The 21,155-nt window shown below is 40.3% G+C and overlaps 1 protein-coding gene across 4 annotated transcripts in view; it reads right to left on the reverse strand.

The window, feature by feature from the left end:
- Positions 1-376: 376 nt before the first annotated feature.
- RALGAPA2 (Ral GTPase activating protein catalytic subunit alpha 2) overlaps positions 377-21,155 on the reverse strand; it is a 489,478-nt gene continuing 468,699 nt past the window's right edge. For 2 of the 4 annotated variants that reach the window (XM_089686528.1, XM_089686527.1), the window contains one exon: positions 377-4,817. In XM_089686528.1, coding sequence (XP_089542654.1) covers positions 4,666-4,817 — 152 coding nt within the window. In that variant the 3' untranslated portion in view covers positions 377-4,665. Of the gene's footprint in view, positions 4,818-7,813; positions 7,845-21,155 lie in introns of all 4 variants that reach the window. The other 2 variants (XR_016314086.1, XM_089686529.1) reach the window with 2 other exon arrangements.

The following is a 21,155-nucleotide window of genomic DNA, read 5'->3' on the forward strand; positions in this document are numbered from 1 at the left end:
GATGTTTTTCAGGGCTGGTTCAAAATACTTGAATATTCACGATTATGCTACTAAGCAGGAATGTGTATGCAGATACTTCTTGCACTGGCCTAACTATAAGCAGTGATCAAACTAGGTCTTCTAAATGTCTAATCACTATTATCTCTGAGGTCTCCAAGCTGGTGGTGTCTACAGGTGCCCACAGACATGAGAGCATCTCCAGTAATGGGTAACGGCCATACGTATGGCCACCTAAAGAAGTGTACACCAAAGGCACTGTAGGGTTAAAGTCACCTTGCAGAAGCACATGCCCATGTGACCTAACCTTTAAGGTACATAATTGGCTCTCACTGCACCAGTCATCTTTTGTTGAAAAATAAAGAATCACACAAGATAATTGTTGACTTTTAAATACTTTTAATTAAATTCAACTGAGATTCAGAAATAACACAAATAATTTCAGGAAATTAAAAAACTGATATGTCAGCAGTAAAGAAGGACATTTCAAGCATATATTTTCTTTTACAAATATTACAATTAATGCACCAAAAAGGGGAATTTAAGGACCCGCGTTTCTTAAAGCATACCCTCATTAGAAAGAACAAGATTTGTAATGTACAGATATACTGCTATGTACATACCACGTCTAATAGAACTCAACAGAACATCCAAAACTGAATATCCACACTCAAGCACCTCCCTCAGTAAGAAGAAGATGGCCTGTGAGAAGGAGGCCTAAAACACAAACAAGGCTTAAAGCCTAGAATATCATTTTCACATACAATCCACAGGAACAAAAAAAAAGACCCTGTTCAATCCTAGTCATTGAAGATAGAGTACAAATATATTAAGAAACAAAACTCATTCTGGTCCATTAGAATTTTTTTTTTTTTCTTTTTTACAATTTAGTTTACATTTAGGTAAGGACTGGGTGGTATGGAGTGAATAAAAAGACTGACAGCTTCTAAAACAGACCTTAACAGTGACAGGCAAGATGAATGCGATCTGTAATTTTACACTGACTTATATTTACTGGCATCACCTGTATAATTCCAGAGGAAGTGACAGCCAAATTGCTTAAATCCCTCTCCTTCACATCACCCTGAGTGGAAATAATCTTAACTGTATAACGCTGACTGAGACGAAGAGCCCAAACTATTACTGAACCTTGTCTAACCCTTTCACTGCTCAGTGCAAATAAATTACAGAGAAACACAAAATATGCTTGTTTACAAAATTGTAGTTTTTCACCTCTACGCTAGTTCATTTTATTCTGGAGAGAAAATTCGAAAAGTAGTATTGACCGAACATGAACCACTAAGTCCTAGGCCTAAACCCCAACTCCTATGGGAGCTCTCGTCCTTTTCACATAAGATGCAGCCATTTTGAGAATACAGCCTTTCCGCTAGGATTCAGTGATATCACTTACCTTCATAAGTGCATAGGCTGCAGGGGCATAACTCTAAATGTCGCAGTGCTTATTGGGTGCTGGAAATGTGACAAGGCCCAGGGTCCAAAATACTGTGACTGACTTTAAAGGGGGTCACTTATGAGTGTAGCTGTAGCCAAAAAATAATAATTAATGGGATCATCATAAGTGTGAAAGTATGTCACCGTAGCACTATCTGGTTAAATACTAGGTTATCTTCCTGACACTTTCTACAGAGATAGTCTTCTCTGCTCCTGTATTCCATCTTTGTCCTCTATGACATCAGCACCATCATCTTTTGTGAGCTGTTGGTTAGGGTGAAGAAATAGCTCAGACAAGACAACAGATGATGTGCCATGGTATTAAAGCTGCCTGGGGAGAAGCAGCACGTGTACATCAGGAAGGCCTACACTCACTTTACCATTATGATGCAACCATTAATATCTTAATTTTCATTGACAGCTACAGACTTCTCAAGTTCTCTAAATAAAGGAAAACCCAGGAGCTGCTGTAAATGACCGATGTATTTGAAAAACTGTACTACTCATCAAGGGTTACCAAAAATGGTGGTGCATGCAAAGCGGATGCTCACAAATATCCTCGTTTTATTTGGCTCTGGTACACATAAGATAAGTCACATCTGATTCAGCCCAAAAAATAGCTGCCTAAAAGGAAACCTGAAATATAAAGGCCAATGCTGACCTACTTTTGAAAATTCGAGCTGCCTGGCTTTACTCTTTCCGCTTGTTAAAGGCCACTCTCCGATCCTAGTACATTTTCCAAATGCACTGTCTTTCATTGCAGCCTTCACAAAGTACTTGGCACGAGCTTTACGTCAGACCATAATGGAGTTTACACTCCGAGCACCGCATCATGGGATGAGATCATGCGCCCCTATAGCCAGAAGAACAGGGTATTTTGTGGTGGCTGTGATGGAAACAGAAGAGTATTAATGAGCCAAGAGAAGGGCTAGCAAGAGACTCAGTCACTTCCCCCTGAAAAAGTAAAGTGACATAACTTCTAAACAACATTCTTTTTCTGGGTTTGGAGCTCAGAAAGTAGTAAAGCCACTGGATGAACATGACAGCCAGCCAAACAGTAGTTTCAGAAAGAGGGCTGCAATGAATTTGAGGCCAAGTATAAATAATGCTGTACCAAAACAAATGCATTATTAGACAAAATGTGTGTCCTATGGTAATCAACGTCAAGAACTTTCTATCACCTTCTCATTTTTGTGTAATTTTGTGGGCTCTTGCAAAAAAAAAAAGGCAATTTAAAGGCTTTTAACAGAGAAAAACATCCTTCATTATTAGAGAGAGTACGAAAGCCCAATTTCCTGTTATAAGTAATTATTAAACCAATACAATCCTATCTCTGATATGCAAATGAAAGAATTACTATTAATTTGAAGCTGACCTTCTACACACAAGCAGGAGACAGAAGCTCAGGCAGAATGAATGTTTGCAAAGCCTAGAACAGTAGCAGGCTATCTCTGTGAAGACATCTGTTGATATTGCCTGGGGGATACAAACTGCCCAATGCTTTTCAGTGTCTGCCTAGAGTCCAACTTCAGCTCTTTACTTAAAGTTCACTTAGCACAAATTAAAAAAAAAAAATAATAATTTCTCAGTGTAATTACCATACTCTAGATACACATAAACTTTAATCGGTACAACCTTGAACGAAAAAAAGAAAATTTACACATATATATATAAAAAAATAGAATAACGCGAACATGTTACCCACACTATAGGACCCCATTTTGTGGGCTCCAAAAATTTAAATAATTCTTAGATGAAAACTGGTTGAAAGTTTTATCAAGCCACAACATGGCTACTTCCAGCTGATGGGTGACAGGCACTCTTTAAGTGAGCAATCAAATTAGTGCAAAAACCAACTGACACACAAAAAGAGGAACAAATAACAGAAGTGCCCATATGTGCATTTTCTTGTGCATTTTCTCTACTTCATCTATTGGAACATAAAGGAAATCACAGCAAAAACTTCTAAACAGCTAATTATAATGACCGACTTTAAATATCAGGAAAGGACCACAAATATAAGTAGCGTCAACTACACAGACGTGGAAAAATATACAAGGCAACAACAAAAACAATCAAACATTAACATTAAAACACCTCAGTCTTCAGAAAAAAAAAAAAAAGCCTTCTTCGTCTGGAAAAGGTTGGTCTGAAATAAAACAGTTAAAAAGGATCTGTACAACAATAATCCTGAACCTTCCAAAATAAAGTATGGCATATTAAGGATCAAGGTACATTAGATCTATTCAAAGGGGCATATTTATAAAAACTCGGACATACACAAAAGTGCCAAATTGTGGTATCTGGCATGTGTAATTAACCTTGGCTGAAGGTTCCATGATGCCCACAGCTGAAAAAGTGTACAAAGCTAAATTGTTGCATACACACACTTGATGAATTTGATGTCTTCCTGCTCAGGAGATCGCTGACCACTGCAACCAATCGGATTCTGGCTAACATTTTTTTCTAGTGCAAATTAGAAAACAAAAGCGTGTTCCCCAACTGGCTGCAATGACCATCACTCTAGTTTTACATACCTCTAGTTTTTATAAATCAGCCTCAAATGGGCTCCAAAAGAAAACAGCCTGCATGAACATAAAGCTGTTTTTAAGGATATATTGTTTCAAGCTGTTCAAATAAATTGTGGAAATATTCACATTTTAAGGCCATGTTCTCATGGGAGCAAGTTGCAGTAGGCTCTCCATGGAAGGTCTGTCAAGCAGGTAGGTGATTGTAGCTTGCATACAAGCAGCTTCCGAAGACACACAGTGCACCACTGCTCTACACTGTCTTCCCTGGCATCAGAAAACATTGCAGCAGTGAAAGTGTTACACAAACAGCCTTCAGAATGAGGCAATGAAATCCATGCCACTTAAGACTCTTGCAGGGATTGTTGTGATTCTGGCATGCCGCTTACGTGGTCCCTTGTTATTTGGTGCTGTTGCATCATTACGCTTCGTCAGACAATCCTCTTGCCATCATCAGTGTTACAACCAGAGTTGCATCATATTTTAGTGCCTAGTGGATAACTTACTCAAAACCTACCCAGGGGGTCCTGCCCCGCTAGACACACATTACAACATTGCACGGCTTAAAAAGTTCTATTCACAGGTGCAATATCATATTTATATATATATATATTTTTTTTTTTTAATCAATAATTTTTTCTTTAGATTAAAAACAGCTCTGTACTAGAGTTCAGTATAAAAAAGTGCTTCAATTGGAAGATTTGCTGACAGCACTGGCAGAGCGACGAAGCTTTCCCGAGACTTTACTTTTGGTGGCACGTGTTAGTGTCGGAGATGTAGGTTCTGCCAGCTCTGCTCCTGTACTCGATGAGAGATCGGAACTGGTGCTTGATGGGACACCTAGGAGGAAAAGCAGAGTCAGGAGTGCAGTAGAAATATTCTCATGTAAAGAGTAGAACAGGTCCTGACAAACAAATGACAGATCCAACAGCTTTACACGGAAATTGGAAACATGATAGCACATAGTTCGCACGAGTGATGCTATTTAACAAAAATTCATATGTAAAGGCCCTCTAAGGTTAGAAATTCTTTCAGACTAATGCAATGCTTCTGAGGTCAATGCTAACAGTCCTCAAAAGCTGTCCATATATTTGTTGTACTGAGAAACACTGGTACACCTTTTGTCGATTTTAGGAATGAGTCACCATTGAGAATGCATTATTCCCTGTGAGTCACTGTGACTTATCAAATATCTGAAGCAAGAACTATTTTCATTATCCATATCAGCCAAACTCTTAGTTTAAAGTGGGATTCCATTTCAAACACATTTTTTTCGGATTTGTCAAATGCTGGAGTGTTACAGTGGTATGAACCCCCCCACAAATATAATATATTGCAGATCACCAATTCTTAAATGTGATGGCTGCATTTGTTTTCTCTCTTTTTTCCCCCTTTTTGTTAACCTAGGGATCCAGCGTGTAAGTCTGTTATTTTTCAATTTAAACAGATTAAGCTGTCCAGGCAAAGTCAGCTAGAGGGTTGAGACAAACCATTTAATGGTGCTTACAATGGTCGGATTTGTTCATTTTGTGAAACCTTTATCCCAAAAGGAAACAGAAACTTTGTAACTGCCTAAAAAATGTTAGCTGGAGTTTGGCTTTAAGTTGTTAGTCAAGTTAATCTAAATCTGCTACTGCATCTAACACCACCCTCTTCCCAGAGTGGAGACCCCTAAGACAAAGTGTGCTACTGGCTGGATCACCAGGCGAAAATAAAGGAAAAAGATAAAAAAAAATAGAAAATTAGTGCAGCCACCACATTTAGGGATTGACAAGCTGCAGTACATTACATTTTTATTTTGGGGTTTAAAGTGGTTGTAAATCTCAGACATGAAACATGAACAAAGCATATCAATCAATAGTGTGTAATTGTCTTAATACAGAGCACTAAGTGTCATTTCTGTCTGCTGCCTTGTCCTCTTCTATCTGAATGAGTCATTTCTGACAAGTTTTCCTGACAAGGGGTAAAAGATGACAGGGAAAGGATCTTCAGTACACAGCCTGAGATTGATAGCCTCAGCTCTGTTCCTGTGAGCTGTGTGGAGGGGGCATGTCCCTTCCCTCCAATCAGCTCTCAGAGCTCTCCTCACTGAGCTCTGCATAGTGTAACTTCAGCTCCCCGCCCCTTGGATTGCAGAAACTCAGACAAGCTGTATAAACTCTGGACTTTGAATGGATGAAGAGGAGAGAAGACTGCAGATAAACAGGTACGACTTATGTAGAAGGATTTCTTTCATCTCTGTGTATCACGTGAGGCTAGTCACTTCACTTTGTATATGTAAGTGTGTATAACAGATTTGACACCATTTTAAACGACATACCAGTTTCTTTTCAGGACTCTGGTGAGTTCTCAGGTCTGCACACCTACAATGGCCACATCAAACAACCAGCATTTTTTTTACTGATTTGTACATTATGCAGAATACAACAGAAGACATGAAAATACCCAGTTGGCTATATATGGAGCAAATTTTGTCTGTGTCCTTAAGAACCAGATGAAATTCAAGCCATGGTTGCCCTCCACTCTCCTGCCTGACTTCCTCTGATTTGAAAAATGAAGTAGACAACCAGAAGATCGTCATCTGAGCAGTGGTTGCATTCAAACAGACACAGTTACTGTTCGATATTCTGACAGCTGGGGTACCAGCTGTCATAATACAACAACCTGAAGTGCAGATTCCTCCATCCATGCAGTTCATGGCCAGCTAAAGATAGCTGGAAGACAGGCAGGGGTTTGGTAGTAGTGAAGTCCTCAAGAGATACAAAGTAAGAATAGGCAGCTCACTCCACCAGATTATATCTAATGCTAAAATCTCACCTCTGGACGGAGTGACCGTTTAATTTTGCCTGAGTGGTAAATAAAGTTCAAGTAACGTTTTTTGCTTTTGGCAGATAAATATTATTCTGCTGAAAAGTTTTGAGAATTATTTTAGATATGAATAGTCAAGTGGTAATTTTACACCCTAAGTGAGTTATGGAATCTCTCAAAATTCTCAGCAGTCTAAAGCCTGCCATAAATTATATGATTTTCCTTCCTGCAACCAAGGGCTACAGGAAATAAAATTGCTCGATTCTCCCATCAACACAGTCCGTGTTGATGGAGAATCCCTCCCACAGCTCTATTGTGTTCTGACAGTGGGGAGCTTTCCCTACCGGCAGAACATAATGATCACTACTGGCAGCTATAGCCACCGGCAGTCATTACATGCAAAAAGGCTGGTTGTACAGAAGTCGATGGATTGACTTTAGTACAACAAGACTGTCCGTACATGGACACTGCTAAACTGGTCTAGATTTGAGCCATCTATGGCTGGCTTAAGCACTGTATGCAAAAATGTGAACCAAAACTATAGAAGGTGCTATAATGACTGCTGCTGCTACACAGGAAACCTCTCAATCAAAAGCATTGCCATGGACAGCATTATTATTGGAGAATCTCTCATTACTGTTTCCTCCACCAGTGGTGATGGAGGTAGTGAATGAATGGGATTTTGACCAATACAAAAATGCAGAGAGGCAGTATAGCATTTTCCGAATCGGAAGCAAGTATTGCCATCCTCCATGTTATTCTCCTGCCAGGTTACAGTGCATTTTGCAAACAAGTTCAGAGCTGCTTGGCTCACAAGACTGGTTGAACAAAATAAATTCGGTAAAGATGTAGTTCAACTGTACACTTGGTGTATGCCAGCAGTCCAGCTTTAACAATGTATGTACATTAAGTTAAATTAAACAATGCAAAGTGGTACATGCTCTATAAATGAAAAGCATCACCTTCTTGCCATGTGATTCATTTATGCTATGCTTAGCAGTGCCATGCTTTCTGGGTATGCTAATCACCTGAGTTTCATCTGGTAATTGCTGCAGAGCTCTGTGTTCATAGAAGATGAGAAAAGGGCATTAATAAAGGGAGGCAGACAAGGTGACAGGATGACAGCTTTGTTTACCTCACCCCTAAAACCCAAATAAAGCATAAATTATACAACAAAACCAGCAAGACGATAACATGCTATACCAGGGCAAATAGCAGGCCAGCAGCCAGCAGCAGTTTCCTTCAGCTCACACGCTGATATTTTAAACATTAACTTGCAATGCAATTATTCCCTGAAGAGGAAGATGACTGAAGGTCACAACAAAATAGCTTGTCTGAATGGGACCAGATGAGGATGCAGCTATTAAACACACCAGAAAATGAATAAAATTAAAGCCTGTGTGTAACAAATCTTTCCCAGTACAATTAGAAAGATGCACCGAGGAATTCAGCAATGTCTGCTGCAATCGAGGACTGTAGTTGCTTTCTCTGTGCGCCGTCTCCCTGGGCAGCGAGGTAAGAGGGAATTTAATTTCATCACTTACTATCTGTCCGCATTATCTTCAAATCATGAGCCAATGCCACAAACAGGCACAGTGTAAAAACCTCACTTCTCCCCCGTTCTATTCGATGGATGGAGGTGATAATGAAGTACATGCCCAGGAATTTTTGAGCTGGGGAATACCAATGTGATATTTGGATTTAAAACACTGCATCCTGCTAGGACAACACGTCTAAGGAATAAAAAAATCTGAGCCAATCAAGGCACACATTTCAATGGAAACTGGAGTTCAATTCCTGAACAGATAGTATTTTAAACATGCATGACTGTAAAAGATGAATATTTACACTACATAGACATTAGATTTGTTTTCTTTCTCGAGTGTTCATAGAGCAACACGATAGTCTAAGTCAGTGTTGATCGGAAAATACCTCCAGCTGTGCTACTGTGTTCTGCCAGTGGGGAGCACAGGGAGCCTTCCCCACTGGCAGCATACAATGAACACTGCTGGCGAGTAAAGCCACCAACAGGAATCGGGCGACAAAACACTCCAAGAGGCTGGTACAACCAGCCTGCCCATAGATGGCCTGAAAATTGGCCAGTTCCTGCTGAACCAGCCACATTTCAATCTGTCTAAGGCTGGCTTTACACACACAATTTGGGAAGCATAGTGATTGGGCAGGTTAGATGACCTTACATAATCCCTATTGGTTTCACCAATTCTGGGGCTGTCATGACATGGCTTGCACATCTTACTCCAATGAACTCATGTCAAGCACACCTGTTTAGTGACGAAACTGGTCAATAAGACTTTGGAGATGACTTGATTGTGCAAGCACATCTAACCATCCTCTAATATTGATAGCAAGCTTCAGTACCAACCAAGACGAAAAATTCATACCAGCTAGAAAATTCTAGCCCTGTGGGATTATTTTTCCCTGACAATAATCCACAAGGATCGCATAAAACAGTGCAGCGCTAATGTTGAGGACTGCAGAGATGAACATCTTCATCAGAGGAAGATGCCATTCTGATGAAGTGCGTGCGCGCGTAACGCGTAAGGAGGAGCCAGGACATCGTGACGCTACGCCGCCGGAGCCACGTGGAGGCCAGGCGGCCATCTTTGACTCTGGAGGGTTAGCTCATCTCTGCAGTCCTGATTTTGTTTTATTCGCTTCTACTGTTTGCAAACATTCGTTTTTCCTAATAAATATCATACTTTGAATACTACACTATGGGCATCCTTCCCTGACTCCTTCTGAGGAGTATTTATTTGCAGTGCCCGTTTTTGTGATCCAGTTGCCTTACCCAGAGAAGGAAGTTATCCTGTAAGCAGGCAGCCTCTTCTTCCTATCCCTTAAAGGGACCTCTGGTTACCTGGATCCGAGTAATTTGTCATCTGGGCATTTGCTACTACCCGGAGGGAGGAACACCTAAGCCTTGACCAGACCTATATCTGATGAGGAAACCTTTGGATGTGATACTTAATGCATATAACTATTACGCATCTAGTGAGTGCGTAATTCTGCCATGTTTCCACGGAGCACCACCATTAAATTTTAAACAGTCACTTGGCACTTTATAGTCACATAGACTATCATTGACATCGAACTTTTAATACCAGTATATCGTTCAACACTTTCTTTTGGCTTGAATCATAACCTTAGCGCTGCACTGTTTTATGCATTCTATTGTAAGGTTTATGTTGGTTACCTTGAGTGTGTAGCTGCTGATTGGATAGCGCTCGCTTTTACTATTTCATTTTTATAATCCACAAGGATCATTTAGATTTTTTGTTGTTTAGGGGTAATGGTCACAATTACAAAACATGTAATTGTTCTGAGCATTTCTTGTGAAAAACAGGCACTGTAGTGACTACCTAATGAAAGAAATCTAAATTTGCCAGTGGTGAAACAACTCATTATCTCTGCCAGCATATTTGAAGTGATATGATCATGATTGTGACTATAGTGTGATGATGGCATCACAATGGGCCTGGTGATGACATTATATGTGAGCATCCAAAGCTTCCCATACATTCAAAGCTGGTCATACACCGTAACATTTCTCTCGTTTGTCCCTGAAGGCTAAACAAGAAAAATCACTCAATTCCCCAATCCATGCTAAACAGCATGGATGGATAAATCTCTCCTGACTGCTATTGTATTCTGGCAAAAGGCACCAACGGTTATAAAATACCCAAACAGTGGCTAAATCTGATTGGATGAAGTTACTATTCAGCCAAAATTTTCTGTGAGGCTCCACCAACTTCCATAACAAAGGATGTCAGGTGGGAGGATGCCAACAGGGCCACCTTTACTTTTTCACAGTACACATAACCACTGCTAAATCCTTCTGATGTTGATATATGCTTCTTCAGAGTTCCTTAGACAGTTCTCTGGTCACTGGATCTGAGACAATGGAGTACAAAGGTCAATTTTGGTTTATGCTGACGATAACAGTTTTCGCATAATAAAAGAAATATAAAATTATATGTTGCATGCATCAGCATTCAAAGCTATATGACAAGATTTTGCATATTGTGTAAAATGTTTTCAAATACCAATGTTTCTTTTCTTATTTAGGGATATCATACAAAGTCCAACAGAAGTTCTAACCCTTCCACACTCCTCTACCTTCAATACTTCAAAGCCAAAAAAGCTTTGCATTTAGATATTTAAGTCAACCAAAGATGTTTGGTAAGAAAAACCAAATCAGTCAACTGATTTTTCACCCAAAAACAGACAGTCAGAACTGTCTTCAGCAACAGTTAAACATTGTGAACACTGTCATTTTGAACATGTGATTGGACCACAATCATGTTACAGCCTTTAAACCATTTGTAAAATCTAGTTGTCTTGGGTGTTTCAAGAAAGGTGGGGGAAGGTAATCTTTAAGACAACTGAAACACCAACACTGACCAGAACTGTTGGAACACTCCACAGTATGGAGGAATTTGAGGTCACTGATGTTACCTGCCACCCACAGCTTTATTGTAAGACCAGACCATTATATGGTCCAACCAGCATAGTATGTATAGACACACAAAGCAACTAACACTCCTCCTTCTGTTCATTTGTTGGAGCTGAATGGATAATTGTGGAAAGACTTGACTGAACGCAATTATGCCATTATCCTAAAGAAACAGTCTTCAAAATTCTCCTAAACAGTTTGCTTTTGTTTGGTCAAACCTTCATCTGGCACACTGGTTTTCAGTTACTTTGATGTTATCATAGACATAAGTTTTATGTGTGCCCACTGCTCACCAAACATCAACTACAGTAACCTTACAATATGGCTTCTGATAAATCACAGTTTGGGCAGAACTATAAAACTGCTATATGTTTAATGTTCTAAGAAATCGCCAACATTTAAAAAAAATCATAACCCTGATATGAACTAAAGCTATACCATTAATCAGTTCATTAAACTTTAATGGTCACAAAACCAAGTATCTAATATGCTTTCAACCACACATTCTACAGGAAGTGAACTGATTGAAGATGAAAGTATTCAAAGCAGAACTTCACTCACTCAATCAACATTGACTATTTTTAATCCTTATGCTGCTAACACTCGTAAATAGATAGGAAAGTATATTAAAGTCACTTGTTTTGAACTTTTTTTTTTTTTCATTTCTTTAGCTAGTTCCTGGTTTCTGGGCCTAGGTCAAAATGATGTCATACAACCCAGGAGACCTCTGGAGGGTAGGAGGGGATTTCTCAGTTAAGCACATCCTCCTACATGTATGCCTGAGCTAAAGGCAGATGGATTCCAGGAAGTAAATGCTACATGAATTATCTGCCCCTACTTAAGATGGCCACAGTCAGAAATGCTAGGGGATGTTTTTCAAAGTGATTTCTCAGCAAAGTAAAGCATGGAGACATAAATGTGTGAATGACTTTGCTTTAAACAATAAAGATGAATTAAATATGATTTCATTTTTTGGTACTCAGACACAGTGTAGTTTTACTTTAAGTATGACCCCAGCCAAAAGGTGTTTATTATTATTATTATAATTATTATTGTATTATTATAATTATTGGGAAAGAATCAGAACCGCTGCCAAGATTTTAGTACTGTATCTATCTCCATTGGGAAGACAGCCCCTTATTTTCTGTCCCAAATGATGGCAACCTTCACTATGGGAGCACAATCAGCAATGACAATTTGTCATTTAATTGAGGAGAAAATGTAAGACCCTCTATAACTTTTTTTGTTGCATTCAGCATTACTGCTGGGAAGAATCTCCATTACCTACTTTCTCAGAGATAGGGGACACTGAGGAAGGAAGTGAGGATATCCCCACTGGAGACCTACACAGCAATAAAACATTACAGAGGTTCTAACAATTTCCATTCTAATCAAAATGATGCCTATAATTTCTTTCATGTTTAGGACAAAGAGCACAAATAATATTAACAGAAAATTATAACGATCACAGTACAGCCAACACAATATATATGCTGTACACTGGTATGGGTGTATATAATAATTGAAGGGAAAGTACTGTGTATTTTAATTGAGTGCATTTTTTACATTTTTATTGCAGTCTTTACCTAAAATTCATTTTTGACATGTCTCACATTTTTTCCAGCTTGCTCCTCTATAAATTGTTTTAAAGTAACTATACACAAAACTTCTAGTCTTTTTTAGGATTAGAACTCCCATCAGGTTTTTCACCCATCAAAGCCTCTGTTGGAGAGGGAACATCTCTTCAACAGTAACACAAACAGAAGAAAAAATGATTTTTTAAAAAAAAAGTTAAGTAGGGAAATTCTAGAACCTCTATCAGCTTTTTATTATTAATTTACCTCAATTCCTGTCTGGCAAAAGGTTGCCCCCAGAAAAGGAAGTGATGGAAAAATATCTAATGGAGACCCAAATAAAACATAATGGTGGTACTAACTTTTCCACATTCTAAAAAAAAAAAAAAAAAAAAACCCTCCATCCACGCTATGCAAGCCAACAGACATATCCTCCCGCTGGGCTACTGAATTATATATATATATATATTAAAAAAAAAATACACCAACCCGAAGTTTGTCATTTGAACCAAATTTTATCACTTTGTATGTTACGATGTGCTGTTGACCCAACATGTTTCAAACACTAGAATCTGGAAGGGTATTTAGGCAACTTACAGGACAGAAGAGCACAGGGAAGGCCTCACCAGCATGGTAATACTCATTAATTGCCAATGGCCAAGCTGGAGGTGACAAGGAAACTGGAGACTTAGGACAGTGGTGTCACAAATTTAGCTATGCAGTGCGGTAGAACAGTCACATGACAAATTGCAAATATACTACATACAGTAGTTTGTGGCCAACTGACCACCAAACCTCTGCGCTTGCTGAAAATTCATTCCAAAACCATTGGTATTACCAGGAATTTGTCCACTACTCTGGGAAGGCTTCTCACATGGTATTGGAGTGTGTCCATGGGAATCTGTGACCATTTAGAGGACTTTTACTAATTTTGGACTAGAAGACCTGGATCATAATTCCTGTCATAAGTGTTCCATAGCATTGAATTCAGGACTCTCTGCGGGGCTCCGCACCAAAATCATTAAGCAAAGTTATGGAGCTGACTTTTACACAGGGGCACAGTCACGATAGAATACCAAAGCACCTTCCACAAACTGCGGTCATAAGGTTGGAAGAACCCAATTACTTAAAATGTATCTGTGTACTGGAAATTGCAAGACTGTGTGCTTGTCTTTATGTACTGGATTTTAGAATGGGATGTCTCACAAGCTCATATGGGTGTGAGAATCAGGTCTTCACACACTTTTGGCCATATAGTGTATGAGAAAAATCTCATAAGGGCATTCATCTTAGACATTTAATTAGCATTGTGCATTAACCTATGGCATATAATAAGAAATATTCTTATATTAGTCTGACTACAATACACCACTGACAGCAGTAGGTCATTGATATTTTCACGGTTGGAGCCAATTCTCCTTTCCAGCATATTATTTTTTAGTTCGTGAGAAGACTGGCAAACTATATGAACAAAAATAGATCAGGAATGATTTCAGAGATAATCTGAAATTGTTCCCTATCTGTCAATGTATGGAAATCTGATCAATGTTTAATTCAGGTGAAAGAACATTGGAAAAAAGTAGAAGAAATCTTCCTGAGCCATTTTGTGGCTCTTGTGTGATTGAGAGGTAGAATATCCAATTGCTACACTCCAGTGTATAAGTGCACTGCTCACAAGAAGTATTTTACAATTGTCTGTCTAACCATCTCCAGCCAAAACGTACTTTCATAGTTTTGGGTAGAGTGGGAACCTCTGGTTTATTTCTGTTTGTGCCTTTGTTATAATTTTTTTTACTGAGAATATTAAACTCTTGTTGGCTGTTAACAATACACATGACATGATGATGGGGGTCCACTGCAAGGGTGGACTTTGTTTAATTCTTGGAGTTGGGCTTTAAAGGTGTTGATGTGATAATACAGCCCTCAGAGACACCCCGGGTGCAATACCTGCAATCCTGGGGTCGCATACAGCCTTTTGGCACTTATTGTGTGGCCCTTGAGGCCTTTGCCTTTTTCTCAGCTTGGTTCTTATTCAGGCTAGTGAAGCAAAAATACTATTAGATTGAGTTCTAGTAGTTTAATGGCTTAGTTTATTTCTTTCATAATATCTTTTATAATCTCCAGTGTCAAGCTTCCGCCTCCAACCAATATACCAGGCCCAACATCACACTCAATACTCCTTTGACCCTAATACCACCGTGGAAGTTACCAAACTCCTTTCCAAGACTCATTTCATCACCTGTCCCCTCACGATTATTGCAGCCTCCTTCCTGCTCTATCCTCAACTCTCTAACCCACATCTTCAACCTCGCACTCTCCATGGGTACCTTTCCCTCCCCGCTTAAACATACAGTCAGGTCCATAAATATTGGGACATGGACACAATTCTAACATTTTTGGCTCTATACACCACCACAATGGATTTGAAATGAAACAAACAAGATGTGCTTTAACTGCAGACTGTCAGCTTTAATTTGAGGGTATTTACATCCAAATCAGGTGAACGGTGTAGGAATTACAACAGTTTGCATATGTGCCTCCCACTTATTAAGGGACCAAAAGTAATGGGACAATTGGCTTCTCAGCTGTTCCATGGCCAGGTGTGTGTTATTCCCTCATTCCCAATTACAATGATCAGATAAAAGGTCCAGAGTTCATTTCAAGTGTGCTATTTGCATTTGGAATCTGTTGCTGTCAACTCTCAAGATGAGATCCAAAGAGCTGTCACTATCAGTGAAGCAAGCCATCATTAGGCTGAAAAAATAAAACAAACCCATCAGAGAGATAGCAAAAACATTAGGTGTGGCCAAAACAACTGTTTGGAACATTCTTAAAAAGAAGGAACGCACCGGTGAGCTCAGCAACACTAAAAGACCCGGAAGACCACGGAAAACAACTGTGGTGGATGACCGAAGAATTCTTTCCCTGGTGAAGAAAACACCCTTCACAACAGTTGGCCAGATCAAGAACACTCTCCAGGAGGTAGGTGTATGTGTGCCAAAGTCAACAATCAAGAGAAGACTTCACCAGAGTGAATACAGAGGGTTCACCACAAGATGGAAACCATTGGTGAGCCTCAAAAACAGGAAGGCCAGATTAGAGTTTGCCAAATGACATCTAAAAAAGCCTTCACAGTTCTGGAACAACATCCTATGGACAGATGAGACCAAGATCAACTTGTACCAGAGTGATGGGAAGAGAAGAGTATGGAGAGGGAAAGGAACTGCTCATGATCCTAAGCATACCACCTCATCAGTGAAGCATGGTGGTGGTAGTGTCATGGCGTGGGCATGTATGGCTGCCAATGGAACTGCTTCTCTTGTATTTATTGATAATGTGACTGCTGACAAAAGCAGCCGGATGAATTGTGAAGTGTTTCGGGAATATTATCTGCTCATATTCAGCCAAATGCTTCAGAACTCATTGGGCGCTTCACAGTGCAGATGGACAATGACCCAAAGCATACTGCAAAAGCAACCAAAGAGTTTAAGAGAAAGACGTGAAATGTTATGCAATGGCCAAGTCAATCACCTGACCTGAATCCGATTGAGCATGCATTTCACTTGCTGAAGACAAAACTGAAGGGAAAATGCCCCAAGAACAAGCAGGAACTGAAGACAGTTGCAGTAGAGGCCTGGCAGAGCATCACCAGGGATGAAACCCAGCGTCTGGTGATGTCTATGTGTTCCAGACTTCAGGCTGTAATTGACTGCAAAGGATTTGCAACCAAGTATTAAAAAGTGAAAGTTTGATTTATGATTATTATTCTGTCCCATTACTTTTGGTCCCTTAACAAGTGGGAGGCACATATGCAAACTGTTGTAATTCCTACACCGTTCACCTGATTTGGATGTAAATACCCTCAAATTAAAGCTGACAGCCTGCAGTTAAAGCACATCTTGTTCATTTCATTTCAAATCCATTGTGGTGGTGTATAGAGCCAAAAATGTTAGAATTGTGTCGATGTCCAAATATTTATGGACCTGACTGTACACTTGTCAACCCCAAAACTCACTAATGACCTACTTGCTGCTAATACCAATGGCCATTTCTAATACTCATACTCCTAGACCTTTTCGCTGCCTTTGGCACAGTCGACCACCCGCTCCTCCTCTGTAAACTCGACTCCATTGGCCTCCATGACTCTGCTCTCTCCTGGTTCTCCTCTTACCTTTCTCAGAGCACTTTCAGCATCACAAACAACACCTCCTCCGCTCTTCTTCCTCTTTCTGTTGGGGTACCCCAAGGCTCTGTCCTTAGGCCCCTCCTTTTCTCTTTCTACACCTCCTCCCAGGGCCAAATGATAACCTTCCATGGCTTCCAATACCGCCTCTATGCTGATGACACACAAATCTATCTCCACTCCCCAGCTCACCCTCTCAATCTCCTCACGTATCACAAATCTACTAAGCGACATATCAGTATGGATGTCACACCACTCCCTTAAACGCAATCTTTCCAAAACCGAGCTTGTGATATTTCCTCCTCCCCGATCCCCCACTCCTGACTTTACCATTAAGATCAACAACACAACCACTGGTCCCTCTGCACATGCCAGGGTGCTAGGTGTAATCCAAGACTCTGACCTCTCCTTTGGGCCCCACATCCAATTACTGGCTAAATCCTACCACTGATCCTCAGCAACATTTCCAAAATCCGCCCCTTTCTGATCAACGACCCCACAAAACAACTTATCCATGCCTTGGTAATATCCCGCCTTGATTACTGCAACTACCTCCTCACAGGTCTACCGTTACACAGGTTATCCCCCCTTCAGTCTATTATGAATGCTGCTGCTAGACTCATACACTTTACCAACCGATCAGCGACTGCTGCCCCTCTCTGCCAATCCCTTCACTGGCTTCCACTAACCCAATGTATAAAATTTAAAATACTAACCACAACATATAAAGCCATCTACAACATTGAACCCTAAGTACATCACCAACCTCATCCGCAGATATCGTCCAAATTGCCCGCTCCGCTCCTCCCAAGACATCTTGCTCTCTAGCTCCCTCATCACCTCCTCCCACGCTCGCCTCCAGGACTTCTCCAGAGCCTCTCCCATCCTCTGGAACTCCCTACCCCAGGGTGTCCGGTCAGCCCCCACCCTGTCTGCCTTTAGGCGATCTTTGAAAACTCACTTATTCAAGGAAGCCTACCCCACCTCCATCTAAGAAGTGTACTTGAGCCACCTCCATCAAATCATCCAATGCAGCTATCACCTTTTGTACCACCTCCCCCTTCCTTTACACTGCAATCTCCACGATCAGGGCCCTCATATTCTTTCTGTACTGAAATGTATTGTAATTGTACTGTCTCCTTTATATTGTAAAGCGCTGCGCAAACTGTTGGCTCTATATAAATCCTGTATAATAATAATAATAATCTATTTTTCCTGTGCAGTCCATATTTCTCTCTTTTTAGGTTTTTGTTCTTCCTTTGATCTTCTAGAATAGATCTAGCTGAGAGAAATATCATAATTTTCTAGGGGGGGTTTGGGACCAAAATGTTCTAGCACTGATCCGTAAAGGGGCAGTGGTCTCTAGCAATTTCGTATTAACTGTTTACAGACTCAGAACTCCGGATTCAATACACTTTATCAGCAAACCAAAATGCTTGGCTACAGCAATTTTATTGTTCACATTTGAGCAATGTTTCGGAGCCATATAAAGGACTCCATCAGGTAAGATTGAATTGTTATAAATATTATGTACAGCAATTTGGCAATTTCAGGGGCCACACTTGAGGTCCCCTATATCAATAAAGTTGACCACTGCTGCTTGAGACTACTGCTATGTCCATAAACAGGAACCTTCTGCTTGACTGAATGTTACTATATGTGTGTCAACAGAGAAGGGAGTTGCAGAATACCCTAGGAAAATAGTAAGAATGAGAGCAGAGTGGCTGACTGATGTGGTTGGGGTCTCCTATAGAAATGTAATCATTCCAGGGAGACCTGCCATGGCTATTGACAGCCTAAAGATGCCTATACTGGATGAACATGCATGCTTGTTCCAGTGGGATTGAACTCTATTGGGACTTTAGTGCCTCAGGGGAATAAACACTCACCGGCCTCTTTATTAGATACACCTGTTCAATTGCTTGGTAACACAAACTGCTAATCGGCCAATCATATGGCAGCAACTCAATGCATTTAGGCATCTAAATGTGGTGAAGATGACTTGCTGAAGTTCAAATTGAACATCAGAATGGGGAAGAAAGGGGATTTAAGTGATTTTGACTGTGGCGTGGTTGTCGGTGCCAGACAGACTGGTCTAAGTATTAAAAAAATTGCTGATCTACTGGGATTTTCACACACAACCATCTCTAGGGTTTACAGAGAATGGTCTGAAAAAGAGAGAATATCCAGTGAGTGGCAGTTGTGCGGATGTAAATGCCTTCTTGATGTCAGAGGAGAATGGGCATACTGGTTCAAGATGATAGAAAGGCAACAGTAACACAAATAACCACTTGTTACAACCAAGGTATGCAGAACACTATCTCTGAACGCACAGCACATCGAACCAGATGGGCTACAGCAACAGAAGACAACATCAGGTACCACTCCTGTCAGCTAAGGAAATGGAGGCTACAATTCGCACAAGCTCACCAAAATTGGATAATAGAAGATTGGAAAAACGTTGCTTGGTCTGATGAGTCTCAATTTCAGCTGTGACACACAGATGGTAGGGTCAGAATTTGGCATGCAAGCAGGGATCCATCCTGCCTTGTATCAACAGTTCAGGCTGGTGGTGGTGTAATGGTTGGGGGATATTTTGTTGGCACACTTTGGGCCCCTTAGAAAAACGTTGCCTGGTCTGATGAGTCTCAATTTTAGCATGCGACATACAGATGGTAGGGTAAGAATTTGGAGTAAACAACATGAAAGCATGGATTCATCCTGCCTTGTATCAACGATTCAGGCTAGTGATGGTTGTATAATGGTGTGGAGGATATTTTCTTGGCACACTTTGGGCCCCTTAGTACCAATTAAGCATCGCTTAAACGTCCTGGCCTACCTGAGTATTGTTGCTAACCATGTCCATCTCTTTATGACTACAGTGTACCCATCTTCTGATGGCTACTTACAGCAGGATAATGCGGCATGTCAGAAAACTCAAATAATCTCCACCTGGTTTCTTGTATATGACAATAAGTTTACTGTACTCCAATGGCCTCCACAGTCACCAGATCTCAATCCAATAGAGCACTTTTGGGATGTGGTAGAAAGGGAGATTTGCATCATGGATGTACAGCTGACAAATCTGCAGCAACTGCGTGGTTCTATCATGTCAATATGGACCAAGATCTCTGAAAAATGTTTCCAACACCTTGTTGAATCTATGCCATGAAGAATTAAGGCAGTTCTGAAGGCAAAAGGGGGTCCAACCCGGTACTATAAAGGTGTACCTAATAAAGTGGCCGGTGAGTGAACAGTGGAAATCCATACTGGCCAACTGATTTCAATCCTGACATGGCCCAGCCAGTAAAGCCATATGCACTAACATTCCTGGATCTAACTATAAAAGGTCAGATTAGACACATGCAGGTGTCTTAATAACGATTAAGAAAATATCCCAAGTAAATATAATTGTATGGTAAATGAGACAAACTGCATGAAAACATATGGGTTGTTAACAGGTCTTAAAATAGTGCTCCTTATATTTTGTGTTTTTTTTCCACAAGTTTTAAAATAAAAACTATGGTTAGCACATCTGAATGAAAAAGGCATTGCAGGAGCCTGAAGAAAAGCAGATGAAGGAAAAGACAACAATCTAATTCAGTAACGGACAGTACATAAAGAAAACCGATCTGTGAAAAAATGCAGATGCTTAGTCTGGAGTTAGGAATGGAAATTCTTTATCCTCTTTTTTTTTTTTTTTGTGTGTGTGTTCCCTCGGGGCATGGAGATGGGGGAGGGAGAGGCTTTTTGTATCATATGTTCCTGCAGCTAAACAGAATGGCAGATGGTCAAATTAATACAAATTCAGCCAATTGGGCAAGCTCAAGCAGCCTTGATGTGAGCTATTCAACAATACCGCTCCTGTGCGTAGAAAGAAGAGTGCAGTCCAAACAGGCAGGATTGTGTAAAGACAAGCCACACCTAGGTGCTTACAAGTACTCACAACATTCCATTAGCCCGAAAACTTTGCACATTCCATCAGTCCAAACTTTCTTCTAGCAAATCCTTAACTATGCAATCAACCTTGAAGCTTCTTGTGAAGCATCTTGATTGATAGAGAGACAGCAGCTGCACAACGAGCAAGTAATAACCACAGAAAATAAAGCCTTTCATACAAATATTGTAATTCCACTTGC

This window comes from Staurois parvus, unplaced genomic scaffold (genome assembly GCF_062004578.1).
Source record: "Staurois parvus isolate SC_StPar_1 unplaced genomic scaffold, SC_StPar_1.0 ptg000401l, whole genome shotgun sequence".
Taxonomy (NCBI): domain Eukaryota; kingdom Metazoa; phylum Chordata; class Amphibia; order Anura; family Ranidae; genus Staurois; species Staurois parvus.